The sequence below is a fragment of the Semicossyphus pulcher genome, unplaced genomic scaffold (assembly GCF_022749685.1).
Source record: "Semicossyphus pulcher isolate SPU_LCO1_2020_fin unplaced genomic scaffold, fSemPul1.0.p SCAF_18, whole genome shotgun sequence".
NCBI classification, from domain to species: domain Eukaryota; kingdom Metazoa; phylum Chordata; class Actinopteri; order Labriformes; family Labridae; genus Semicossyphus; species Semicossyphus pulcher.
Genome location: NW_027211691.1, coordinates 23,848 through 51,594, shown reverse-complemented (window position 1 = coordinate 51,594; position 27,747 = coordinate 23,848). Strand labels below are relative to the sequence as shown.

General features: G+C 44.5%; 1 protein-coding gene across 1 annotated transcript; it reads right to left on the bottom strand.

Annotated features, from left to right (window-relative positions):
* Window positions 1–5,126: 5,126 nt before the first annotated feature.
* On the bottom strand, window positions 5,127–27,204 carry LOC138595738 (myosin-6). The gene is made up of 38 exons (XM_069667132.1): window positions 27,178–27,204; window positions 26,701–26,912; window positions 26,470–26,613; window positions 26,227–26,383; window positions 26,095–26,122; window positions 25,867–25,972; window positions 25,685–25,777; window positions 25,395–25,458; window positions 25,207–25,305; window positions 25,021–25,124; window positions 24,813–24,951; window positions 24,603–24,721; window positions 24,381–24,530; window positions 24,131–24,301; window positions 23,674–23,983; window positions 23,476–23,549; window positions 23,192–23,397; window positions 21,809–21,932; window positions 21,216–21,352; window positions 20,869–21,124; window positions 20,536–20,778; window positions 19,196–19,372; window positions 18,971–19,116; window positions 18,795–18,885; window positions 18,315–18,704; window positions 17,811–17,937; window positions 9,838–9,956; window positions 9,556–9,752; window positions 9,224–9,407; window positions 7,584–7,749; window positions 7,364–7,488; window positions 6,961–7,269; window positions 6,680–6,883; window positions 6,011–6,307; window positions 5,813–5,917; window positions 5,629–5,724; window positions 5,377–5,511; window positions 5,127–5,260 (listed from the first exon to the last, which is right to left on the bottom strand). The coding sequence occupies exons 2-38, from the start codon at window positions 26,902–26,904 to the stop codon at window positions 5,240–5,242; spliced, it is 5,817 nt and encodes a 1,938-aa protein (XP_069523233.1). The 5' UTR covers window positions 26,905–26,912; window positions 27,178–27,204; the 3' UTR covers window positions 5,127–5,239.
* Between the last annotated feature and the right edge of the window lie 543 nt (window positions 27,205–27,747).

Below are 27,747 nucleotides of genomic sequence, written 5' to 3'. Positions count from 1 at the left end.
CACAACTCTTCCACAAATCTTCAAATTATTCCCCACATTTCTCTAAACATACTGATCCAGCTGCAGCAATGACCTTGTCTAAACCCCCACTCTCACCTATCAGCCTACCACGGCCTCCAGCTTTGAGTTTCCTAAACAAAACTGCCACACAGGACAGTTCAAAATGTGGGATTTCAGAAACTGATCAAGTCAACAGTCATGATGGCAAGAACAACAGTCGAAATCGCCAGAACAGCCAGATATTACTTGTCAACAACAGAGTACATGTTGGCTCACATTCTCTGCGTGACGCTAAGGCACAGGTCTCGTCCCCAACATGTGTAACCGAGACACTAGTTTACAGCATTAAATCTAAAGTACATACAACCGCCCCGAAGAATTGCACACCTGAACCATTGCAACATACTGCAAACACACCTAAACACAGCAAGATACCAGTGTCTGTGGAGACCAGGTTAAGTCAGCAGTCACACATGGTGCAGAGTAAGGAAGTCCCAGATGAACCAGGAAGTCATTCAGCACAGAGCTCAAGTGGTGGCAGCTCAACAGACAGTCAGCCTCCTGATGATGGAAGAAGAAAAACCAAGGACAGTGTACTTTGTAAAAGCAGAATCTTTTCCGGGGAGAGTAACAATGAACAATGTCCAAAGAGAAGTCGGTTTGCCCTGAAGAAAAGTGTCAGCACACCAAACTCTAGTTTATCCAGGTCAGAGTCAGAACAAGCTAATAAGACAAATAACAAAATGGATCAGGTCTTCAACAGACTGAGACAAACATTCAGCACTAGACGGTCCGATGATGAGATATCATTTCCTTGGAAATGGAGGCGAGCCTTTCAAACACCTTCTGTTAGTGGATCGAGTGACATCAGCAATGTCAGTAACGTCCCTGCTGAGAGTACCATAACATCAGAGGAGCCAGAGCAGGAGAAAGGCATGGTTCTGAAGGACATAGAGAAGGAAACAGAGGAAACGAAGAGATGGACACATGACAGATACACCATCATACCACCCCCAACTTCAGGAGACCTACAAAATGCTTGTTCTGAACACGTTCCTGAAAATAAAATTAAACCTAATTTGACAATCCAAAGCCCACCAGTGCCCCAGTTCAAGTTTTGCACAGACAACAGGACAGATTACAATCCAACAAACCAGCTTCCCTCCTGTAGAGATCCCAGTCCTGAATCAGTTCATTATCCTCCTCAATTCAGGAAGTCAACACCGAGCCCCAGAAGCCCTTTCTCCCCATTCTCCTCTCTTTCACCTCTGTCCCCCTTTCCCTCACCCAACGTTACAGACGACAGTGTCTTCTACAGCCCACAGCTACAGCGTCGCAGAGAATCGCCTTTGCCCTGTGAGCCAGGTGAAGGGATCACTATGAGGGGTTCAAAGAGAAGTCGGGCATCCACTGGTCCTCCAAGTGCAGGTCCAGGACAAGACAAGGACAGCTTGGCATCTTCTTATGCAGACTTAAAGTACGGTATTGAGCCTGGGCGGTCATTTTCTGTAAGTTCGGTACTGTCCTGTCGACCATCAGGGCCTGGTCGCATCTCCACTGGATCCAGGTTCATGAGTGTGGGTGACCTTTCTGAACCTTCATTGACTTGTGGCGGGACTGGCAGGGATTTGGACCAGTGGTCTGTCTCTCCTGATTGGACCAAAGAATATGATGCCCTGGCTAGGAAGGACTGTCTGATGTCATATTATCCCAGTGACCCAGGTAAAATGAGAACAAGATCTCTTCCTCGGTCACTGACCAGACGTTTGGCAAACTGGAGCTCAGGAGTCTCTGATTCAGGTTCTGTAACTGCGACAGCCTCAAAGCCAGCCCGTCTGTGGAGCCCTAACATGAACACCTGTCACTTTGCATGGGACACAGAAGGTCCTCCAACACCTCCTCCAACACCTCCCCTGTCCCCAGTGTCCAGACGCATGTCCAAACCTCCCAGCATGTCCTCCCCTACTCATCCCAGCTCATCAGGAGCACAGCAGGTGGACAGCCCGTCCTCAAAAGGTCATCTGCCCTCCAGGGGTTACATATCCAGCCTCAGCACCTTTGAGGAGTCTTCAGACAGCAGCTCAGACACAACAACAGATGATGAATATTACTTAGGAACAGGTGAAGATGAAAAAGAGACAGAATTGTGAAAGCCAAACGTTTGCCGTTATCCTCTTTAGATCCTGGACATTCTTTATGTTATAAAAGGAGTCAGACAAGAGACAGAAACCTCCACGAGAGGGAAGATGGGCTAAAAACTTTTATGGTAAAGTGACTTCCTGTTTGTTTGTTTGTTTGTTTTTTCACTGTCATTCTAACAAAGCTGGGGGCTAGTTGTTACCTGTATGATTTGCTTTTAAAAAGTGGTTGCTGTCATGACAGAGACATGAAATGAGCATGCATGAGAATATCAGCGTAGTTTTGCAGTTTGTCTTGTAAGAATGTACAGTATACTGTAAAGTGTTGGGATATCACACATTGTTTAACATTTAGAGTGAGGATCGTTGCATGTCATGAGTAAGGGGTTTAGATCTGTGTAGTTTTAATGATCTTTTCAAAGTTTGAAATTTTACATAAGGCTTATCTGGAGCTTTGCATTTCATTCTGCTACTGAACAATAAGTGCTGAAGTCGTGGATAAATCATTAATATGTTTGACGCTAGAGATTAACATTTGTTAATGTTGTAAACAGGTTCAATTAATTCCTTTTTTTAAACAGACCGAGAGCTGCTTTCAATAATTTAAAAAGTTATGTTGAAAATTAATTTCAATTCTTGGATGAAATATGATCACATTGTATGTTTTATTTAAACTTTGTCATAACACGACACGCTTGCTCCTCTTTGTACAGTGACAAAGTATTTTATTAATAAATGTCATATTTTCGATAAGCTGTCATGTTTTGGCAGTTCATGTCTGTATTTTGTGCTCACTCTTGCTGCTGGATTATGTGAGATTATCTAATTTAACCAGTATGATCTATCAGCACTGTATTGACATGCAATAATAAGTGGAAAGGTTTTCAACAGGTAAACAGAAGATTCAGAGCCGGAGGCGACATTCCAGTCTGCAGCAGCTTTTCTATGATCATATTAACACAATGTTATCTGCTCTGAATAGCTTTAGGTGGGGCTGTTAACCAGTCTCACATTATTCAACAGGGAGTTCCCTCTTCTTCTTCGCTGTGGCAACACACTCTGTTGCGATGAAGCGATAAAATGTCCATTAGACTGGGTGGACCGAGTCGTCTACAGTCTGTTTGCTGGCAGAGAACTTGGAGTCCTTGACTTTCACTTCTCTGTAGAATATTTATTATTAGACATGACATCACACAGGCATGGCTGCATCATGTGTCACAGTCTTCAGAGTGAGATTTTCAGTCTGTTTCCCTTGACATAACTACAGTGCAGTGTGGGTAACAGTCAAACAACAGCTGGAAGCTTTGATGAGTGCTGCCTTCTCCAAGCAAACACTTTCACTTGTTCAAGGTTTGATTTTCCACTTACACACATTGTTACACACATTGTTACACACCTTGTTAATGGCACTGAGTCAGCTAGTGTCTGATTACAGAGGCCGACACAAAGCTTACCTTGTCCACAAGAAAACATATTTAAGAGCTGGATCAGCTGTTGGATCTGTCTTCAGGATTTTTTATGACTTTATTACTGAATCCAACAGAAATAAGCTTTATGATTTTTAGGAGTGTAAGATGTTTTTAAATTGTCAACCTGAAAGATCCCTTTGGCGCCACCTGTGGTGATAATCAGTAACCAAAGGTGTGATTTTTACCTCATCCTAAAACACATAAAAAGCCCCATTGACGGTTTGTCTTCATCTAAACATTTGAAGTTTCATCATCTGAAGTCATCCATCTTTTTTTTGTTTGTCACCATAGTAACTGTTTACTAATAATTGATTGATTGATTGATTGATTAAGCACCTCCCTCAAACCGTTTAATGCAGGACGAGGTCACAGAGAGCGTTAGAGAGGAGAGCAGCATCGTTTTAAGCTGTAACCGTATCAAAATAACTCTCTGACGTGTGTCTAGCTCACTAGCTTAAGCTAAGTATCAGCCAGGTTGAAGAGTCAAGGTGTGCTGTCCAGGTGTATTACAGGCCTGAGACATCCACACTTTGTTCTTTTTCTGTCGGAGCATTTAAATACTTTTTAGGCTTTTTGCCTTTATTATATAGGACAGCTGAAGAGAGACAGGAAATGTGAGGAGTCAAGAGTGGGGGATGACATGCACCAAATGATTGGCAGACCAGGAGTCAAACCTGCGATCAATGCATCGAGGACTGTGGCCTCTATACATGGGGCGTCTGCTCTACCAACTGAGCCAAACCTGGGCCCCAGAGCCTTTGAATACTTGATTGCGGTCAGAATGTGAAGAGTATTTCAACTATCTAATGAATTGCTGATTGAGGTAACCAAATCCACACCACAAAAGAAGTGATGCAGATCATCAGCTGCTTTGATCCAGGCTCTGCAGAATCACTTTTCATCTGTTATAAACTCAGGGTGCATCACACAGTCAGAGGAGAGGGGTTTAGAGTGTGTGTGTGTGTGTGTGTGTGTGTGTGTGTGTGTGTGTTGGGGGGGGTGTATGCCTGTATGCTTATTGTGGAATTAAGTGTGAGTAGAGCTCTGTGTCCACCTAGTGGTGACTTGTGTAGCTCAATGACATGCTTTATGAAATGTTTAAAATGGACCTTAGTTATATTAAAAGAATCCTCTCATTAAAGACTAAATCACATTAAATGCAGTTTTCTCTGTGAGAGACAATATGAACATGTTAAAGGTGAGGTCTGAGTTTGGGTCATGTGACCACAGTTTGATAATATTAAAAACTGTGAGCAGATTCTGATACTTCTGAAAAAGCTTAGTTTAGTTAGCTTAGCTTTTTGAACTGAAGCGTTTTGATGCAGCTCAGATTACAAACAGTGCAGGACTTAATCATTAAAAACAAAGAATCAAAGGTTTGATCTTTAAACATGAAAATAACTGCTTCTCTTTGTGGTTTGAATTCATGTCTGAAAGAGCTGCAGGAGGTTTTTATAACCCTGTCTGTCCTTGTTTTATTTTTTTGTACTTCTTAAACATTTCTTCAACACAGGAAACATGAATGATGCATTCATTCTTTATTCCACTCATGTTGCATGAAGAATAAAGAAACTCAAATACTACAGTTTCACTAAATCTACGTCCACAACTTTAGAGCTCCTGTTTCAGGCTTCACTCTTCATCGTGGGTTTTCTGTGCAAAGAGACAGTTCAGAATCAATTTTTGTATTCTAACTTACTCACTGTTAATGACATATTTTTAAACAACGTTACGTATTAAATGTTGTATTATTTGGACTGACGGCTGACCTTTGCGCCAGAGTCGCGGCTCTTTGCTCTCAGCTTGTTGACCTGAGACTCGGCGATGTCTGCTCGCTCCTCGGCTTCTTCCAGCTCGTGCTGTAACTTTCGTAACTTTCCCAGGTTTGCATTTGACTGTTCCTCCTAAAAATCAAGATTAAAGTACAGAAGCTAAATGAGATAAGATCAATTGTTTCTATAACACAAACCTTAAAATAAATTAATAATTTTAACAAATGAAGATGTATTTGTTTCACTCACAGCTTCCTCAGCAGCTCGCTTGTAGGATTTCACCTTCAGCTGCAGTTTATCCACCAGGTTCTGCAGACGGCTCAGATTCTTTTTATCCTCCTCCGTCTGTTAGATGAGAACATGCTGCTTGTAAAAGTTTGACGTTCTATCTGTTGCTTAATTATTATTAGAGTCAGTGTGATGTCATATTTACCTGGTAGGTGAGCTCTTTGATGCGTCTCTCGTACTTGCGGACACCTTTCACTGAGTCACTGCTTCTCCTTTGCTCCAGATCCACCTCGTTCTCCAACTCTCTCACCTGGAAACATCAGTCAAAGATGTTCAAAGTTTGGAATAGTCAAAGTATTCTGTATTTATACTTCTATATTTACTGTAAATTAGGAATATTCACCCTGGCCTCCAGTTTCTGGACCTGCTTCTTTCCACCTTTCAGGGCGATCTGCTCTGCTTCGTCCAGACGGTGCTGCAGGTCTTTGATGGTTTGTTCCATGTTTTTCTTCATGCGCTCCAGGTGAGCGCTGGTGTCCTGCTCCTTCTTCAGCTCCTCCGCCATCATGGCAGCATCGGTCACGGCCTTCTTTGCCTTCTCCTCTGCGTTTCTGCACTCCTGCACAGCCTCCTCTACCTCATTCTGAAGCTGGGCTGTGTCGCTCTCGAGCTTCTTCTTCTGGTTCAGCAGGCTGGTGTTCTGCACGTCACAGGTCATCACTGAATACTTGTAGTGTAGTTGTTTTATATAACAATATGTTGATGTAAAGTAAATGGTAAATGGACTGTACTTATAAAGCACTTTTCTGGTCTTTGCGACCACTCAAAGCTGCTTTTACACTACATGTCACACATTCACACACTGATGGCAGAGGCTGCTACCTAAAGTGCCCAACTGTCAATCAATTATCACATTCATACCCATTGGCTATGCCACCGAGAGCAATTCGGGGTTCAGTGTCTTGCCCAAGGACACTTTGACATGCAGACAGAGGGAGTTGGGGATGGAACCTCCAACCTTCCGATTGAAAGACGACCGGCTCTACCGCTGAGCCACAGCCGCCCAAAGTACCTGTGAGTGTAGCAGCTGAACTCGCTCGCTGACATCCAGCAGCTCCTGCTCGGCCAGTTTTCGACCTCTCTCCGTCTGCTCCACCAGAGACCGGAGCTCGTCCAGTTCAGCCTGCAGCAGGTTGTTCCGTCTCTCCACGATGGCGATGTTTTCCTTGAGATCGTCATTCGCCCGCACAGTGTCATCCAGCTGCAGTTGAGAGTCCTGTTTACAAAGATTCAAAGATTAAAAGCAGAACACGTAAATGCCAGAACATACTTTATCAATAGCCTCTGTTGTACCTTCAGATGAGCGTGGAGTCCCTTCAGCTGTTTCTGAGCCTCGGCTGCCTGCCTGTTGGCCTGACTCAGCTGGATCTCCATCTCATTCAGATCTCCCTCCATCTTCTTTTTCAGTCTCAGAGCCTCGTTTCTGCTGCGAGTCTCGGCCTCCAGGGAGCTCTGCAGAGTGTCCACGACTCTCTGGTGATTACGCTTTGCCTGCTCCATCTCCTCGTCCTTCTCTGACAGTTTCCGCTCCATGTCGGCCTTCACCTGATTAAACTCCAGCTGGGCTCGCAGGATCTTACCCTCCTCATGCTCCAGAGTACCCTATTGGAGACAGCAAATCACTGAATATCTTTTAAAGCATCAGAAAGGTAAATCCAGAAGAAAGATGAATGATAACATCAGTCATCAGTTTCACCTCAGCTTCCTCCAGAGCAGACTGAATCTCAGCCTTCTCCTGCTCCAGCTGCTTACGGATCTTCTCCAGCTCGTGGACGTTCTTTCCGCCCTCACCAACTTGCTCAGTCAGGTCAGAAATTTCCTCTGATTTTACACACATTTATTTATTTTATTATTCACAAGTTCTGCACTATGACATCTTAGTGTGTTTAGATATAAATTGTGTTTAATATTCCCACCTTGGAGGTTCTTGTTTTCTCGTTTCATGGTCTCCAGATGATCCAGAGATTCTTCATACGAGTTCTTCAGTTTGAAGAGTTCAGTGCTCAGAGATCGAGACTCTTTCTGAGAACTTTCCAGTTCAGTCTGGGACTCCTCATACTTCTGCTTCCACTCAGCCAGGACCTGGTTCAAGTGAATTTCAGTCATGTCAGACAGTTCAGAAGCTATGTTTCGCAACATAGCAAAGCATAGCATAGCAGAAATCAGACACATCCCGTCTCAACACGATGCAGAAAAACTCGTCCATGCATTCGTTACTTCCAGGTTGGATTATTGTAACTCGTTACTATCAGGCTGCCCTAATAAGTCACTAAAAACTCTGCAGCTGGTACAAAATGCTGCAGCACGTGTGCTGACAAGAACTAGGAAGAGAGATCACATCTCTCCTGTATTAGCCTCTCTGCACTGGCTTCCTGTAAAATATAGAATAGAATTTAAAATCCTTCTTCTTACTTACAAAGCTCTTAATGGTCCGGCACCATCATATCTTAAAGAGCTCATAGTGCCATATTACCCCTCTAGAACATTGCGCTCCCAGGATGCAGGCCTGCTTGTGGTACCTAAAGTCTCTAAGAGTAGTGTTGGAGGTAGAGCCTTCAATTACCAGGCCCCCCTCCTCTGGAACAATCTACCAGTCAGGGTCCGGGAGGCAGACACCCTCTCTTCTTTTAAGAGTTCAAACTTTCCTCTTTGACAAAGCTTATAGTTAGGCCTGGCTCAGGCTGGGACCAGCCCAGAGTTATGCTGCTATAGGTTTAGACTGCCGGGGGGATCTGACACACCGAGCTCCTTTCTCTCTCTCTCTCTCTGTCTCTCTCTCGCTCTCTCTCTCTCCCTCTCTCTCTCTCTCTCTCTCTCCCTCTCTCTCCCTCTCTCTCTCTGTCATATTAATGCAGCTCATTAACTCTGTATCTTCTGGTCCCATTAACTTTACTAACCACATATCTTCCTGGGAGTTCTCGTGCTCCCTTGTCTAGAAGGTTCCTGGGGATCGTTGCTGCAGACCACCTGCTGCTGTGGACCTGCTCGACTGCAACAACTATTGATATCAGTCTTCCCCATAGTATCTGCATTACAGTTGCTAATGCTAATAAGAAACCTGTTTACGTCAACTGTTACAATTACTATTATCAGCCTTCATTACTATTCTGTTCTTGCTAGTTTTTACACATTTGTATTATTGGCATTGTAACCATAAGTATGTTTTATCTGTTGTTGTTGTTGTTGTTGTTGTTGTTGTTGTTGTTGTTCTGTCTGCCTGTCTTTATCCTCTCTCTCTCCCTCTCTTGGCCCGTCCAGTCTCTTCAGATGTTCAACATGAGTCTGGTTCTCGAGGTTTCTGCCTGTTAAAGGAAGTTTTTCTGTCTCTGTGCTGAATGTTGCTAAGTGCTCCTCCTGTGATTCATGTTGGGTCAGAATAATATAAAAGAGTACGGTATAGACCTGCTCTTTTTGTAAAGTGTCTTGAGAAAACTTTGGTTGTGATTTGTTGCTATACAAATAAAATTTGTTCAATTGATTGATTGATTAAGAGGCCAATCTAAATGTATCCATGCAGAACTTCATGCTGTACTTAAGTCATTTCATGGGTCACTACCTTGTCAAAGTTTCTTTGTTTCTTGTCCAGAGCTGCAGCAGCAGCATTCGATCTCTCCACATCCACCATCAGATCTTCAATCTCCCCCTGAAGCCTATGTTTGGTTTTCTCCAGCGAGGAACATTTAGCATTAGCTGCTTCAACAGCTTCCTCTGCATCCTGCAAGCGTTGAGCTAGCTTTTTCCTGATAGCATAAATGAAATATACAATCATTAAGTCACAGATAAAACAGAGAATATCAGTCTAAAGATGTTTTTGTTCAGTGATGAAATAATGCTTGAAGGTTGAGACAGGGTAAATATTTATTGTTCCTTAAAGAAGTCATCCCATACTTAGCTTCCTCCAACTCCTCCGTCCTCTGGATGGCATCAGTTTCGTACTTGGTTCTCCACTGTGCTACCTCAGAGTTGGCCTTCGACATGCTGCGTTGGAGCTCAGCTTTGGCTTCCTGCTCCTCCTCAAACTGCTCCCTCAATAGATCACAGTCATGGCGGGAGGATTGCACTGCGTGGGCAAGTGCATTCTTGGCCTTTGGTGAATAAAATGAGATGAAGTCATTTTGAGAGAAGATTTCAGTGTCCTTGCTTTAAAATCAGTGGTTCTTGACAAAATACCTTGATTTCCTCCTCTAGTTGTCTCTTAAGATCTTCGATCTGCTGAGTGTATGACTGCTTCCCTCGGGTCAGTTGAGACACTAATGAGTCCTTCTCCTCCAGCTGCCTGGCAAACTCACCTGGAGAATAAAGGCGTGTGTCAAGCTGCAGGTGTGATATATCTTTCTTTTATAAAGGCTGTAGTAATCGTAATTGTAACAGTTGAAGTCAACAGGTCTACTATTAGCATTAGCAGCAATAGTTGTTGCAGTCTGAGTCGAGTAGGTCCACAGCAGCAGGTGGTCTGCAGCAACGATCTCCAGGAACCTTCTAGACAAGGGAGCACGAGAACTCCCGGGAAGATATGTGGTTAGTAATGTTAATGGGACCAGAAGATACAGAGTTAATGAGCTGCATTAATATGAGAGAGAGAGAGAGAGAGAGGGAGAGAGATAGAGAGAGAGAGAGTTTTGAGTTTTAAAACACCCTTTATTTTCAATTTTCAAAAGGGAAAACTCATAAATGTACAAATATAATAAAAAAGAGACTAAATGTCTCTTAACTCACACAATCAAAGAAAAACCAAAAAGACACCAACAAAATGTTCATCAGCAAAAAAATCACATATTAACAACAAGTTCTCCATCACCCCTCAGAGAGCAGAGAACATCTGCAACGGCCCATACTTGGCTAAAAGTCTGCAGTCTGTTCGTCATTTTATAATACAAAAACTCAACATTCAGCCGGGCCTTCAACAGACCCTGTAGGACCGGCACCGGCTGCACGCTGCCGACTCCCAGGGCCTGGTTCTTCCTTGTTAGCCAAATGGCCAACTTAGCAGAACCAGAGATGAAGTTCATCAGAGTGTGAATACTCTTTTTTTTTACCGAGTATCTCGGTCCAAACACAAACAAAACAATAGAAAACGTCTCCCCGAGAGCCTGAAACCATTGTTTTAACAGGCCAAACAGAGGAGCGAGCCTCGGACACTCAACAAATAAATGACACAAGGTTTCAGTCTGAGGACAGAACAAACAGCCCTCTCCCACCCCAGGATCAATGTGTGCTCTGTATCTGTTCGTAGCTATTGCCCCGTGTACAATCCTCCACTGGAGGTCAGCTGTCCGCTTTTCAACGGGCAGCTTGTACAGGGACCGCCAGCTGCCTTTTGGGGAAACGTCTGGACCAAAGAACTCAGCCCACCTCGACTCTCTCATCCCTGACAAGGACCGGACATGGAGGACCTTGATGCACACCTGGTAGAGGGCCTTCTTCCCTGCGTCCTGGAACCTGTCCAGGAGAGGGGTTCTGAGGGACAGCAGCTGACCAGCCCCCTCCTGCCACCCCCCCACGGCTGGGGCAATAGACAGGGAGGGAAACCCATACTCGCTGCCCTCAGACCACTGGCCACACAGAGTCCGGTTCCTCACAAAGGTCCTCAGAGGTTGCGGAAGTGCAGCACAGACCTCCTCCACCACCCTGTGGACCAGTCTGGTGGATGTGATGTTGGTCATCTCTTTCAGCAAGTCCACAGAGGTAGATGTCATCCTCATCAGGTGACCAAGTTTGGTGCAGTCCGCCCCCCTGAGGCTGGACCGCAGGGTGGCTGACTGAAGGGTTTGAGTCCTGATGAAGCCGTTGAAAAACAGGGGTTCCTCGAACAACCACATGCCCGCAGTCTCCTCAGCCACATGAGAAACCGTAACCATCCGCCATGCCTGCAGTACTGAGCTGTAGAACGGCGTCAGACCAGGAAGGTCCAAGCCCTCAGGCTGCAGCAGGAACAGTTGTTTACCGTACCCAAAACGTCCGGCTCTCCTCAGCAGCAGCTGAGCTGTATCCAGCCAACTGGGACCACAGTTATAGAGCAGCCTTTGTAGTGTGAACAGTCTGAAGGAGGCAATCTTGGCCTTGATGCTGATGAGCCCCTGCCCACCTTCATCCACTGGCAGGTAAAGAGCTGCTGCCCTGATCCAGTGGTTACCAGACCAGAAAAAGTCCACTATTGTCCTCTGTATGTCCTCCATCAATCCTGCTGGTGGTGTCAGAGCCACGAGTCTGTGCCAGAGAGTCGAGGCGACCAAGTTATTGGCGACCAGGACTCTTCCCCTATACGACAACTGCGGCAGCAACCATTTCCATTTAGACAACCGTGCACACACTTTCTCCTTTAATCCCTCCCAGTTCTGTCTCTGAAACCCTTCAGTGCCCAAAAATACCCCCAACACCTTCAGCCCCTCCCTCCCCCACTCAAGACCCCCAGGCAGACTGGGCACTGCCTGATCCCGCCACTGACCCAACAGCAAAGCCTCGCTCTTAGCCCAGTTCACCCGTGCAGATGTTGCCCTCTCATACAGGGACAGGGTGTCCTGCAGACACCGAACATCCCCCCGGCCACAGATGAAGATGTTTATGTCATCTGCATAAGCAGAGACTGTAAGGGGACGCTCAACACCACAGGACCCGGGTAGAGAGAACCCGCTGAGCCGACACCTCAACCTGCACAGCAAGGGCTCAATAGCTAAGCTATATAACTGGCCAGAGATGGGGCAGCCCTGCCTGATCCCTCGCTGTACAGGGATTGGCCGGCTCAACCCTGCCCCCATCTTCTCCAAACACTGTGCACCCCTGTACAACAAACCAAGCCACGATACAAACCCGTCACCAAAACCAAAACCCCTGAGTGCAGAAAACAAATAAGAGTGGTCCACCCGGTCAAACGCCTTCTCCTGATCCAAAGACACAATCCCAACATTTGCATCATACGCGTTACACACATCAATCACATCCCTGATCAGAAAAACATTGTCCATAATCGTCCTGTCCGGGACACAGTAGCTCTGATCCAGGTGAACAATGTTACCCACAAAGTCTCTCAGTCTGTTGGACAGAGCTCTTGACAATATTTTATAGTCCGTGCATAAGAGGGCTACTGGCCTCCAGTTTTTTAAAAGTGCCAGATCTCCTTTCTTTGGCAGCAAAGAGAGTACTGCCCTCTGACAGGACACCGGGAGAGATCCTGTCCTCAAACTCTCGAGCAGCACAGCATGGAGATCAGCTCCAACAATGTTCCAGAAACATTTGAAAAAGTCAGCCGACAGCCCGTCAATCCCAGGGGCTCGACCTGAAGCCATCTGACCCACAGCTACAGTTAGCTCCTGCAGAGTCAGCTCGGTGTCCAGAGCAGCTGCTTCCTCCGCGCTGAGCTGAGGAAGACCCTCCAGGAGCTCCTCGTGGCACTCAACGCTGCAGTCCTCCGCTCCAAAGAGGTCTGCATAGAAATCCACAGCGTGGCTCCTCATCTCAGCTGGGTCAGTCGTTACCCTGCCCCCTGGAAGCTTCAGGCAGGACATCAGCTTCCTCTGGGCCACAGACCTCTTCAGGTTAAAGAAAAAGGAGCTTGGGGCGTCCATGTCCTTCAGCTGCAGGAAACGAGACCGGACCAGGGCTCCCTTCACTCTCTCCCTCAGGAAGGAACTCAGCTCCGTCTTCTTCTCCCGCAGCTGTGAACCAGTGGTGGTGGTGCGCTGTAAGCCCTCCTCAATGTTCTTAATGTCAGACTCCAGGTTTCTGACAGCTGCTTTCAAGTGGGCGGAGGAGTGAGAGGTGTACTGCTGGCAGAAGACACGGATCTGTGCCTTTCCAACCTCCCACCACAGCTTCAAGGAACCAAAGTCAGCTTTCTTCTTCTGCCACTGCTCCCAGAACACCTCAAAGCTCTGACAGAAAGCACTGTCCTGAAGCAGTTTGTTATTAAAATGCCAGCAGGACTTCACCCTCTGACCTGGAGACAGAGCTAGCTCAAAGCTAACAAAGTGGTGATCCGTGAAGCCGACCGGGATGATGTGGCACTGAACCAGTTTGGGGCTGAGGGTTTTAGAGATGTAGAACCGGTCGAGTCTGGCTGCACGGACTGTGTTGTTGTGGACTCTGACCCATGTGTACTGTCTGGATTGAGGGTGTTTGATTCTGAAGGTGTCTAACAGATCGCAGTGGGAGATGACAGAGCTCAGAGACCGGGATGATTGTGGGTGAGGTTCCTCTCCTATCCTGTCTGTGGTGAAGTCTAAAGTGCAGTTAAAATCCCCCCCGATGATAATTTGGTCCTGATGGAAAGCCATCAGCTCGTTTTTTAACAGAGAGTAGAAAGCTACTCTCTGTGAACCAATGTTTGGGGCATAAACATTTACAAAAACAAACACAGAGTCCTCTATCTCTGCTCTGACCACCAGCAGGCGGCCCTGCACCGCCTCACTGCAGGATAGCACCTTAGCATTAGCAGAGGCTTTGAATAAAACAGCCACACCTGCACTGACGTTAGTGCCATGGCTGAGCTTACAGGAACCGTCCCACCATAAAGCCCAGTCCGTCTCATCAGATGGATCGCTGTGTGTGTCCTGCAGGAACAGCACATCAATCCTCTTCTGAGCACAGACCTCAGATATCAGAGCTCTTTTATGTCTGTCTCTCCCACCATTAATGTTTAGAGATCCTACTCTAAGGCTCCCCATAGAAAAAAGAGACGGAAAGAGCAGACAGACAGAAACAAGCAAACAACTGTAAAGAAGAAACACCTTGTGATGCATGATCATTTTATCTTCGAGATTTACGGACCGTTAAACTCTTTACTCTTCTCAGATTAGTGATGTGTTTCTTTAGTCTGAACCTTTTCTTTTGGTCCAGGAGGTCAAAACCTACCTGTTTCTTCAGAGTGATGACTGATTTAATAAATTTCTCTGTGTCACTGAAGTAATCACTCACCTTCACAGCTTTTTTATTAAATGTTTCATCCATGAAACTATTTATTTCCCCTAAGGTATAGAGGTCTGTGCCTCTGTTAGAGGTTTCAGTGTTATCAGAGTCATAGTCCTCCTCCATGTCCTCTCCATCACATGAAGCCTGACTACACCCTGTCTGAACACCTCCTGTGCTGACAGGAGCTGCCTCCTCATCATTAAGGTGGGATTCACCTTCAGCTGCTGCAGACTGAGAGCTGCTCGGGTTTACAGCAGCTACAGACACATCACTAAACTTACCTGACTGAACATTATCTGCTGCAGACTGAGAGCTGCTCAGGTTTACAGCAGCTACAGACACATCACTAAACTTACCTGACTGAACATTATCTGCTGCAGACTGAGAGCTGCTCAGGTTTACAGCAGCTACAGACACATCACTTAACTCACCTGACTGAACATCATCTGCTGCAGACTGAGAGCTGCTCAGGTTTACAGCAGCTACAGACACATCACTAAACTTACCTGACTGAACATTATTTGCTGCACACACCTGCATCTCTACAGCCTCTCTCACTGACTCATCATTTACACTAAATGATTCAGAGTTAACAGCGGCATGAGGAGCATAATCCACTTCTGCACCCGTCGCCGCCCCAGCAGCGGGCGCAGCCGCGGGCGCAGCCGCGGGCGCAGCCCGAAACAGGTCGCCAAATGGATCAGCAGCGTTAGCAGCGTTAGCAGCCTGCTTCTGCTTGTGTGGACATGCAAAGCGTTTATGTCCTACATCTCCACACTCAAAACACTTCATGCTCCCTGAGCTGGCGTATACCATATACGCGCCGTCCCCGTGTTTCACTCTGAAGGACACCTCCAGAGTGTGTGCGGGGGAGTCCAAAAACATAAACACCTGTCTCCTCAGAGACTGTACATGCTTCAGTTTGGGATCTTTACATCCCAAACTCACAGTTTTAAAGCCGCTGGCGAACTTTCCAAACCTGCGGAGCTCGTGCTCCAGCAGCTCGTTCGATATGAACGGCGGAACACCGGAGACGGTGATCCGCGTGGAGGGCACTGACAGCGGGGACACCTGTACAAACAAATCACGGAGCACCACGCCACTCTCGATGAGTTTGAAGACCAGCGGCTCCGTCTTCATAAACACCACCACACCTTTATTCATGCGGGAGGCAAAGCACAGGTTGTCATGTCCCACCTGCTCTCCCACAGCCAGCAGAACTTCCTCCACAGACACACTCACGTCTGGGGGGACTATCCGGACTCCCTGCCGGATAGACGGAGGTGGCGTCTCGGCGGACGCCATTCCTCCAAACAAACACTCAAACCCAGCAGATCAATCTGGGAACAGTCCGCAAAAAGATTGAATAGAAATACTCTTACCTGATCACGCACATACAGCAGAAAAAAAAACACTGAAACCAGAAACCAGGTGAAAGAAACCATTCGAATTCTCCGCGCCACTCACACTCCTCCACCACCAAGCTCACACACCGGAAACGGAGACAGAGAGAGAGAGAGAGGGAGAGAGAGAGAGACAGAGAAACACAGAGAAAGGGAGGGAGAGAAAGAGAGAGAGACACGGAGAGAGAGAGAGAGACACAGAGAGAGAGAGAGAGAGAGAGGGAGAGAGAGACACACAGAGAGAGAGAGAGGGAGAGAGAGACACACAGAGAGAGAGAGAGAAGCTCGGTGTGTCAGATCCCCCCGGCAGTCTAAACCTATAGCAGTATAACTCTGGGCTGGTCCCAGCCTGAGCCAGGCCTAACTATAAGCTAATAAGCTATAATCACAGAGGAAAGTTTGAACTCTTAAAAGAAGAGAGGGTGTCTGCCTCCCGGACCTTGACTGGTAGATTGTTCCAGAGGAGGGGGGCCTGGTAATTGAAGGCTCTACCTCCAACACTACTCTTAGAGACTTTAGGTACCACAAGCAGGCCTGCATCCTGGGAGCGCAATGTTCTAGAGGGGTAATATGGCACTATGAGCTCTTTAAGATATGATGGTGCCTGACCATTAAGAGCTTTGTAAGTAAGAAGAAGGATTTTAAATTCTATTCTAGATTTTACAGGAAGCCAGTGCAGAGAGGCTAATACAGGAGAGATGTGATCTCTCTTCCTAGTTCTCGTCAGCACACGTGCTGCAGCATTTTGTACCAGCTGCAGAGTTTTTAGTGACTTATTAGAGCAGCCTGATAGTAACGAGTTACAATAATCCAACCTGGAAGTAACGAATGCATGGACGAGTTTTTCTGCATCGTGTTGAGACAGGATGTGTCTGATGTTTGTTGTGAAGGTGAAAGAAGGCTGTCCTTGATATTTGTTTTATGTGGGAGATGAAGGACATATCCTGATCAAATAGAACTCCCAGATTCCTAACAGTAGTGCTGGATGCCAGGCTGATGCCATCTAGGGCAGCTATATCATTAGAGAAAGAGTCTCTAAGGTGTTTTGGGCCGAGCACAATAACTTCAGTTTGTCTGAATTAAGTAGCAGAAAGTTTCTAGTCATCCAGATCTTTATGTCCTTAAGGCATGCTTCTAGTTTAGATAGCTGATTGGTTTCGTCTGGCTTCATTGATAAGTATAATTGAGTATCATCTGCATAACAATGAAAATTAATGGAGTGTTTCCTCATGATATTACCCAGAGGAAGCATATATAAGGTAAAAAGAATCGGTCCGAGCACAGAACCTTGTGGAACTCCATGACTAACTTTGGTGTGCATAGAGGACACATCATGAACATTAACAAACTGAGATCGATCTGATCAATAAGATTTAAACCAACTTAATGCAGATCCTGTAATGCCAATTAAATGTTCTAATCTCTGTAACAGGATGTGATGGTCTATCGTGTCGAAAGCAGCACTAGTGCCCCCTGGCGGCCCCCACTTTGAAAACCACTGAGCTAAGGTGCCTGAATCATGGGTAGGCTTTTTAAGAAGTGGCTTAATTACAGCTAGTTTAAAAGACTGGGGTACATAGCCCGTCGTAGCCCGTTGATTCGAATGTTTCGCTCGTTACCAATCCCCTGAAACGCTTCAGTTGGTTGATAACGAGCAGATAATTCAAATCAGGTGTGTTAGAGTGCGGAGAAACCTAAAACATGCAGGAAGGTAGCTCTCCAGGAGCAGGGTTGCCCACCCCTGGTTTAGACGAAGAGATCAGAGAATTTAGCTCAGGAAGGTCAACTGGAGAAAAACAGTGATGTGTTGTCTGTAACAGTAGAAAAGTGATTTACCATTTTCAGTTTGAAGCTTTGCTTTTTGCATCGTGAAGTCGTTGATTGTACGCTGCCCTTCCTCCGTTTTGGTTCTGAATTCAGACATTTGATCCTCCAGAGTGCGACACATTTTCTCCAGGTTGACCTGAGTTCAATAATATTCATATTCATATGTAAGTCATAGCATGTAAAAGATGCAAACATAATTTCATGTCTTACTGTCATCACAGGAAAATTTAGGGAAATAGACTAAAATGTCGTTTTTCTTATCTAACTCTCTCTGCAAGTAAATAAATGTAGTTCCAAAAATACCAACCTGTTCATTCTTTCATGTCTGTTTAGTAAATAAAAAGCTTATGCTAGAAACAATCTAACTCAGGGCTACAGAAACACAAAATAATATTGGATATGCCCAAAGGTAATGACTCCTGCATATCCGCACCTGTTTTTGTGCTAGGCTGATATTACCAGCTTCACATCTGCAGAGTATTTGGTTTCTTCAGGGTTTTTATGATGACTTACTTTAGCTTTGACGATCTGCTCCATATTTGACACCACATCATCCAGCTCCAGCCGGAGCTCGCTCTTCTCCTTCTCCAGCTTCTGTTTGACTCTCTGCAGGTTGTCGATTTGTTCTCCCAGGTCAGCCACGCTGTCTGCATTCTTCTTCCTCAGCGTTGCAGCTGTGGCTTCGTGCTGCAGAGTTGCCTCTTCGAGGTCTCTGCGCATCTTCTGAAACTCGGCCTCCCTCTTCTTGTTCATCTCGATCTGGGCGGCGGTCGCTCCTCCAGCCTCCTCCAGCCGCTCGCTGATCTCCTCCAGCTCTCGTGCCAGGTCGGCTCTCTGTTTCTCCACCTTAGCTCTTGCAGCTCGCTCTGCTTCAAGCTCCTCCTCCAGCTCTTCAATTCGAGCCTTTATGAATTTCATCAGATGATTATACATTTAAGTAATACCCAAGATTATTGATTTAATAAAACAAAAGAAACCCATTTGTGCGGCTACCTGTAACTCCTTCAGTTTCTTCTGGAGTTGGGCACCCATTGCCTGTTCATCTTCAATCTTACTCAGCTGCTGGCTGATTTCAAAGTCTTTTCTGTAAAAGAGAAAAAATGTCTCATGTTAGTCATCAACAGTTTTAGGTTTGGTATCTTGTTTGTGAATGTTAAAGTTTGCTTTACTTTTTGAGTTTTTCCTCCAGCTGCTGCTTGTCATTCTCCAGATCCATCACGTTTTCTTGGGTTAACTTTAAGTCCCCTTCCAGTTTTCTCTTAACTCTTTCCAGATCCATCCTCACCTTCTTCTCTTGCTCCAATGATCCTTCAAGCTAACAAAAGAAACATTGCATACATTCACTGCTTAAGTTGTGTCTTAAGAGATTAAGTCTCAAATACCATTTTACTCACATCATCAACTTGCTGCTCCAGTTTGGCTTTGGCCTTGGTGAGAATATTGACCTTGTCCTCTTCACTCTGCAGGTCATCCAGCGTTTGTTGATGAGCCTCCTGAAGAGCTTTCTTCTCTTTGGTCAGCTTAGCAATGATTTCTTCGAGAGCTGCCATCTCCTCAGTCAGGTTTTTAACCTTAGAAAACAGATCACAGTTTGTGTAAGGTTAGCAACTTACATTACTCATGAAGTTTGTTTGATTTTAAGGCCTATCGTTGGCAGCTGTAACTACATCATTGTAATATCATTACTTTTTCAGTTTATATCATAGACTGTATAAAAAGAGGGACGACATGACAGCTCCATAAAAGTGAAGCCAAAACATTTCTGGCGCCCCCTGCTGACTGGCTGCAGTATACATCATAAAGCCCGCCTCCTCCATGTTAACAGATGGGACATGAGTCAAACTATAAAATCAAAATACACGCCTGATACATTTTTCTCAAACATGGTTTCTGTCATTATAGTTAGTTCTTATCCTGCTGATTTATGTCACAGTGTTTATTTTTCTGACAAGTTTATTTTTTATTTTTTTGGGTTAGCGGAAGTGGCTACGGCCGCTTCACTCGCCGATCTCTACTGCACAGTCTCTGGCTCCGTATGACGTCGCAAGATGGCAGCGCCTATCACAGGGGCTGTTTTGGCATCAATTACGTACAATGGGAGCAGATGGAGACGCGTCGTCCATCTATAAATACAGTCATTGGTTTATATGCTCAATATACAGCTGATTATTTACACATGAAGCATAGAGACAGATGCCTTAAAGTTCTTTCAGAGCCATGTCTCTTCTAACCTGTCAAATTTAAGTCATTAATTTCCATTCCTGTTTTAGCTCTGGTTTAGGCCTCCTCCATTCATCTGCTGAATGCTTCATTACATTTAGCAGGGCGAGCTAATGAAGCTTTAAACTGCTGGGGCATTTTTGCATTTTTTTCAACAGCTGGGCATCCACAGGAAAAGGACGAGATAGAGAGAGTGTGGAAGACTTGAAGCATAGGACCTCAGTTGGATTGAACGGCTGCTGTGGTGAGGATTCAGCTGAACGTTACGTGCTGATCCAGGTGAGATACAAAAGGGCTCCCTACAGCTACCTGTCTTTACTGAACACACATTGTTTGCAGTGAATCTAAATGAGCATTGGAAGTGAATCGAAGTACTAAATTCTTGGTGCCATGAAACCAGAAAAAAAGCTTGCTAGATCAAAGGTGATTATCCTCAGCGGGTTTAGCACAAAGAACACATGACAGAAATCTGATCGATTGGTGATTATTAATTGTAGATTGCAGCTGTTGTTACCTTGTTCTCTGTGGCGTGCTTCTCCTTTTCCACTTTAGCCAGAGTCAGCTCCAGATCATCAATGTCCTTCTTGAGCTCTGAACATTCGTCCTCCAGCTTTCTCTTCTTGGCGGTCAGTTCTGCGTTCATCTCCTCCTCATCTTCCAGTCTCTCTGTCAGCTCTTTGGCTTTGGCCTCCAGTTGGATCTTACTCTTGATCAGACCCTCACAGCGCTCCTCAGCATCTGCAAGATTATCTTGTTCCTGTAGACAGATTTAACCACTTATGTTATCCCTTATACTTCAGCACATATACGGCTGTAAGATCTATGCTTACTGAATTTAAGATCTTACAGATTGGACTTGGAGCTGAAGGTCATTCTTCTCTTGGAGAAGGGTCACCATTTTTTCCTCTAGCTCTTTCTTGCGTGCCTCAGATTTAGCAAAAGCGTCTTTTAGCTTTGTGAACTCCTCCTTCATGTTCGCCATCTCCTTCTCGGTCTCAGCTGACTTCAGCATAGGTTTGATCTTAAAGAACATCTTCATCCAGGGCCAATTCTTGACACCCATGAAGGCACGTACGTTCCACTGTATCACAAGCAAAGCATCCCTGCAGACATCATCAGCAGGTTTCAATCTGTTTATCTGTACGTTGTCTTATTTAAAAATGAAATGTTAAATGTTGATAGTAATGCACCGACCTGCGCTCAACAATTTTCTGAAACTCAATCCTGGCAAGTAATCCTCTGGATCTCGCTTGAATTCCAGTGATGATGAGAGCGAGACGATCGTCTCTCATCTCCTCGAGAACGCCGAGCAGACCGGCTTTGAAGAACACCTGAATTTAATGATTTAACTTTTGTATAACTCTCCCCAGCACAGTTTTAACAAAATGTTCATTCAAGCAGGCCTCAAAGCCAAGCTCCACACACAACTCCGACTCCATCAGGTGATTGCCAACAGTCCCAAGCTGAAATCAACTGATTCCCTTTCCAGCATCCATTACAAACCTGACACAATGTTTCTAATTTAAACTGCCGTAGCCTGCCTGGCCCTCTGCTCTGCTGTGAACACTTTGAAACCAGCTCCTGCTCTTCATGCTGTGTCTGACTTATCAATGTTGTTCCTGTTGTCATGGATGCTGCTTTGTTCTTTTCTTTGCTGATGCTCTCACTGCATCATGTTTTCATGTAGGCACATTGAAGGAGCGGGAGGTCCCAGAACAGAGCCATACCACTAAATATAACTCACCGCAATACAAATAAAGCTTTATATCTTTAAATACTAAACCAACCTTTGTGTGCCCCAGTTTATACTGCTCATGATCAATATCCAACGAGCCCAGAAGTTTTTCTGCCGCTTTCTTGTTGTCGATGAACTGTCCCTCAGGGATAGCATTGGGGTTCAGGATACGATATCTGAAATGACACGTATAAATTATCATTTTTAAATACATTTGCAAATTACTTGTAGGTACTTTTCATGGTCTGAACTAGTCCAGATCAAATTTCTGATCTATTTTACGTCCTGTCTGAAACACTGACACTCCCTCTTTGCCAGGATAGTAGATCCATGGAGGACTTGTTGTGTAAAGGCCCTGAGGGAGGGCACTTCTAGTGGTGTCACAGACAGGTTACAAGGGCAATTGTTATCATTTCCCTGTTAACAGCTGGTATCAATCTGGGAATCCGGAGTGATCTGATCACACATGGACAGTATTAGGTTCAGGTGTAAACACAGGAAGGGTCAGAGACTCATTTGACATTCTTTTAAGAGAATGCACGTGTGTCCTGGGTCACGTTGAAGGACCAGCCACTCTCTGTAACCATGTCAACAATAATGCAGAGTTACAGACTACCTGCCTGTTTTCTCTGCTGTGTCTCCTGAAGGTCTCATGGAACCATTTTTGTGGGCCGTGCTTGAAATAATGGACATACACTCACCAGCCACTTCATTATGTACACATGAAAAACTGAATGCAGTTTAATCCACCAGTGCTGGATTCATTCATTCATTCTGCTTTTACAAAGTTTAGTTTTTGTTGACTTTTGTTTGCGGTAGTGTGTAATTACAATTATGTTTATAACTGAGGCCATAGTTAAAGGTGCTGTTGTACTGAACTACATTATACTGAGGTGTGTGTCTAAGTTTTTGTCTTCCCTATTTACATACATGAGGGGGCCAGAGTATTAGGAACACCTCTGAATATAATGCAGCTCAGAACAGCCCCACCACCAATGATGACCTTGATGGTGAAATATCTTTTTTGTTTTTAAGATTTTGTTTTTGACTTTTTATGCCTTCATTTTTTAGAGAGAGGACAGTGGCGGAAATGGGGTAAGAGAGAGTGGGGATGACACGCAGCAAAGGGTCGAGGGCGGGAGTTGAACCCGGGCCGCCGCATCAAGGACTATAGCCTCTGTACATGGTCGGCAATTTAACCGCTGAGCTAAACCGGCGCCATGCTGAAATATCATTGAACTAACACCTATATGACAACTTAGAAAACTTCCTGTACATTACAGGCAACATGAAAGCAAATCTTAAGGCTGAGCTGGTGTATTGGATTGCATTAGATTTTTCACGTGTTCCTAATGTAGTGGCCAGTGAGTGTATAATGTCCAATTCACAGCGCATCACACGCTTTTTGAGAGAGCAATAATTCAACATTTTTTGCCTTTGTTTGAAGTCTCCATACTGGATCCTGTTGGGGAATCCCTTCCTGCAAATCCTGATTCCTTCCAGCACGCCATTACAGCGCAGCTGGTGCATCACCAGAGGATTCTCCATCGCCCCAGGAGTCTTCGTCTCATTGGGGATGAGGCAGCGCACAAAGTGGGGGTGAGTTGACCTGAGGTTGGTCATCAGCTTGTTCAAGTTCTCCTGTAAATTAAGACAAAACATATTAACACCTTCCAAACACAGAAGTTATCAGATTTAAACCAAACAGATGTGTTTTACCCGATGCAGTGCAGACACAGTCTGGAAGGAAGAACCTTTCTTCTTTCCTCCCTTTCCTCCCTTACTTCCAGTATCTGTGGTTGAGTAAATGTTGTAGATATATTAATATTATATATATGTAATTATATAATATATTTAATCTGCTTTGTTTATATTTTGTACAATTAAAGTTAGAATAATCAATCACTGACTCCTTACCTGAATCTGCACCAGTATAGCCAGCAAACAGAACACCCAGTAGCTTCAGGGTGGACTTCTGATACAGTCCGACCACGGTCTCATTCAGAGGGTCCTTGTTCTTCACGAGCCAGTTACCGATGTTGTAATCAACAATACCAGCATAGTGCACCAGGGAGAAATGAGCCTCTTGTTTCCCTTTAACCACTCTGGGCTTCTGGAAGTTTGGACTCTTACCCAGATGGTTGTCGTACAGTTTGGCTTTAAATGTGGCGTCGCTGGCTTTAGGGAACATGCACTCCTCTTCAAGGATGGACATGATGCCCATGGGCTAAGGGGGGAGTGGATCAGGATTAATTCAATGTAAACCTGTCACAAAGGGTTAGGGTTAGGACCCCAGGAAGACTAGCTGTGCTTAAGGGGAACACCTAATGAGGATCCTAAAATAATAAGAGACAATAAACAACTCTGCACTGACCTTCTCAATGAGTTCAATGCATGCTGCTAAATCCATGCCAAAGTCAATGAACTCCCACACGATGCCCTCTTTCTTGTACTCTTCTTGTTCCAACACAAACATGTGATGGTTAAAGAACTGCTGCAGCTTCTCATTTGTGTAGTTGATGCACAGCTGCTCAAAGGTGTTGAACTACAAAGATCATTTAAAAAGAGCAGTTAGATGAGTAAGTCTCATAGTTATACGTCTTTTTCATACTTTTTATATTTACATCAAAAATCTCAAATCCAGCGATGTCCAGCACACCAATGAAGTGCTGGCGAGGTTGCTTGGTGTCCAGTGATTGGTTGATTCTCACCACCATCCACAAGAACATTTTCTCGTACACTGACTTGGACAGTGCACCAATAGAGTAGTTCACCTTAAACATAAAAAAAAAGTTTAATCTCTGTGTTCTTCAGGCCTGCAGTGCACTTCCTGCCTTTAAACTTACCTGCTGCACACTTTGACCTTTGGTGACCCACTCGTTCCCCACTTTCACTCTCGGGTGACACAGACCCTTAATGAGGTCAGCAGAGTTCAAGCCCATCAGATATGCAACTTTATCCACATCTGTAGATGGAGGTTGTGTGGAAATACATTGAGTCATGATTGCTCATCAAACAGACATGAACTGTTAGTGGTTATACTTGATGGTCTTTACCTTCTGTGCCGTCAGGTTCTGCCTGCTCTTCTCTCTGCTTCTGCTTGAACTTCATGTTTCCATGATGCATGATGGCACCAGTCAGCTTGTAAATTCCGTTCTTCTCCTCTTGGGTGAAGCCCAGAACATCAAAAGCATCCTTTAACAACAAAATTAATGTGAGCCTATTGTTAAACCTTCTGTGTGGACTTTTTAAATGAGCTCTTACATCTGTAGCCATCAGCTCATCTGCATCATCAATGGAGGCGACGGTCGTCTCTCCCTGAGAGATGAAGTTGTAGTCATACGGGTTGTTGGTTATAAGCAGCATTTCTGTCAAAGAAACAAAAATTTAAGTCAGAGTATGTGACGTTTCTCTTGGGTCAAATATTAAACGTTTTTATTCAGTACTCACCCAGCAGCTCTGGTTTCCTTTGGGACAGAATCTGGTAGAAGATGTGATAATCTCTCTCAGCCTTCAGCTGATAAGTGACACGAGATTTCTCCAGCAGATCTAATAAAATGAGAGTGACATCGTGTATTTTAGTTTAAATCGTCCCAGATTGTTGTACTGCCCGATGGAGATTTTTGCTACACTCTTACATGTCTCAATGTCAGCAGAAGACAACTTTCCACTGACACCAAAGTGGATTCGAATGAATTTACCCTGTGGTAAGAAAAGATCAATAAGATTGATTAAATAATGTTTCTGATAGAGTGCTGGGTTTTTATTGAATGCCCCTCATGTCCTCTCTGGTGAAGTTTTAAAAACTCAAATGTAAGTTCTAGTCAAATGTTTGTTGAGATTGCAGCATCATCAGAGGCTTGTGAGAAATTTAGGATTCATTTTTGCACAGCAGTTAAAATAAAGTAAAACGTGACACAAAACTCACAAATCGAGAGGAATTGTCATTTCTGATGGTCTTGGCGTTTCCGAAAGCCTCCAGAGCAGGATTGGCTTGGATGATTTGATCCTCCAGGGTTCCCTGCGGATTTGATGAATGTTTAATTTAAAGTGAAAAAGTCAAAACCTGATTCATTATGTACATTACATCTTGTACTGTTTGAAACCAACTTTTTTCTCCTGAGCAGCGTCCTTCTTGCCAGAAACAGCTGCGATGCTGGCAAAGTACTGGATGACTCTCTTTGTGTTCACAGTCTTTCCGGCACCAGATTCTCCGCTAAAAACAACCATGAGAACTGAACACGTGATGAAGGCACAACACTAATCCGCCTTTTACATCAATCAGACACGGCTTTAATGAATTGGTTTCATGATTCAATTATTGATTGAATGACTTACGTGATGAGGACAGACTGGTTTTCTCTGTCTGCAAGTTTAAACACGATATTCAGTAATTCAGACATTTTCCTGAAATTTTAAGTTTAAATGGTTTCAGATATCATAGATGATACAACAAAGAGCTGAACACACCTGCCAGCATGTACTGGTACGCGTTGTCAGAAATGGAGTAGATGTGAGGAGGAGCTTCGCTCCTCTTCTTCCCTCTGTAGGCGTTGACGACCGCCTGATCATAGACTGGCAGCCATTTGTACGGGTTGACGGTCACACAGAACAGCCCTGAGTAGGTCTGAGAACACAGATACATAGAAAAAGTCGGTTTTTATGAAATTAAGATTTAATACACAGATCACTTAGTTTGTGGCCATCACTCACATAGATCATCCACGCTGCATAACGCTCTTTGAGGTTAAACAACACAGCTGGTTCATGGAGAAAGGTGAACATCGCCATGTCCTCAATTTTATCAAACTTTGGCGGGTTCTGAGGGTGGATATCTTCCTCCTTATGGGTGACCGTCTGAGATGATTTAACACAGGGAACATGTCAGTTTAAATTGCTATAAAAGTGAAGGTATCAAACAGTGTAAATATCTGACAAACTCACTTTTCCAAACTCAGTCTCGACGGTGGCTTTGCCGCCGTCTCTGCTGGTGACCGTGGCTTTGACGTACTCCACCTCCGGGTCGGGCACGAAACACTGCCGCTTTATATCGAAGGGTCGAGTCTGAGCCTCCAGACGCTCCTTATCAGACTTTCTCAGAAAGGGAGCGGCAGTCCCAAACTCCGCCATGAGGGCGTCACCAGACATCTTGAAAGCTATGAACCAAAAACCCTTTTGATATCATGTTGCCTGATATAGCATTTATGATTATGACAGCTTATATATCGATGTGTTTCTATAGACAGAAAAATGTCCAGAAAATTACTGCATTGCTTAATTTCGATGATTTCAGGAAGTACAAAGAATCCTAACCTTTTATATGAACCATGATAACATTCACATTACAAAGTGGTGAAATGATAAAAGGTTTCAGCACATATTTAATTTTTTATTTTGAAAAAACAACTTCTTGGTATTTACCTTGTTTCCTCTTCCTGATAGGGTTGTTGTGGTTGGTCTCTGGAAAGTAATCATTTGTATTTCAGTAATGACTCAATAGTCGAGACATGTAAAATGTTTGTATATTTACCTGCAGGTGCTGTGTTCCCGACTTTAATCCTCTTTCTGAATCCCTCTTTTTATACTTTCAGGGGGCGGAGCTTTGACACACAGCCGCCCAATAAGGTACGAGCAAGTAAACAAAGGACACTAATGAACAAAAGGAAGATCTGTATTTACAGATAAATGTGTGGACCGTAATAACCCAAATGTGAACACGAATCTGCATGATCAGGATTTATTTTTTTTATAACCTTCAAGTTAGAAGGCAGTAAATTATAAGAACTATAATAATATTAAAGCTGATATATGACAACGTTTTTTTCTTTCCTCGAGGTTCAGTCAGGTTTTCTGTTTTAATCAAATGACATAAAAGTCTGAGCTTCTTTGACACTTTTAACATGTTATATGTTTTTATTTTATGTATTAAAGATGGCTGAACCGGTTTGTTTGTCTCTAGGACAATAGGCAGCGTCTGTGAACAGTCATATT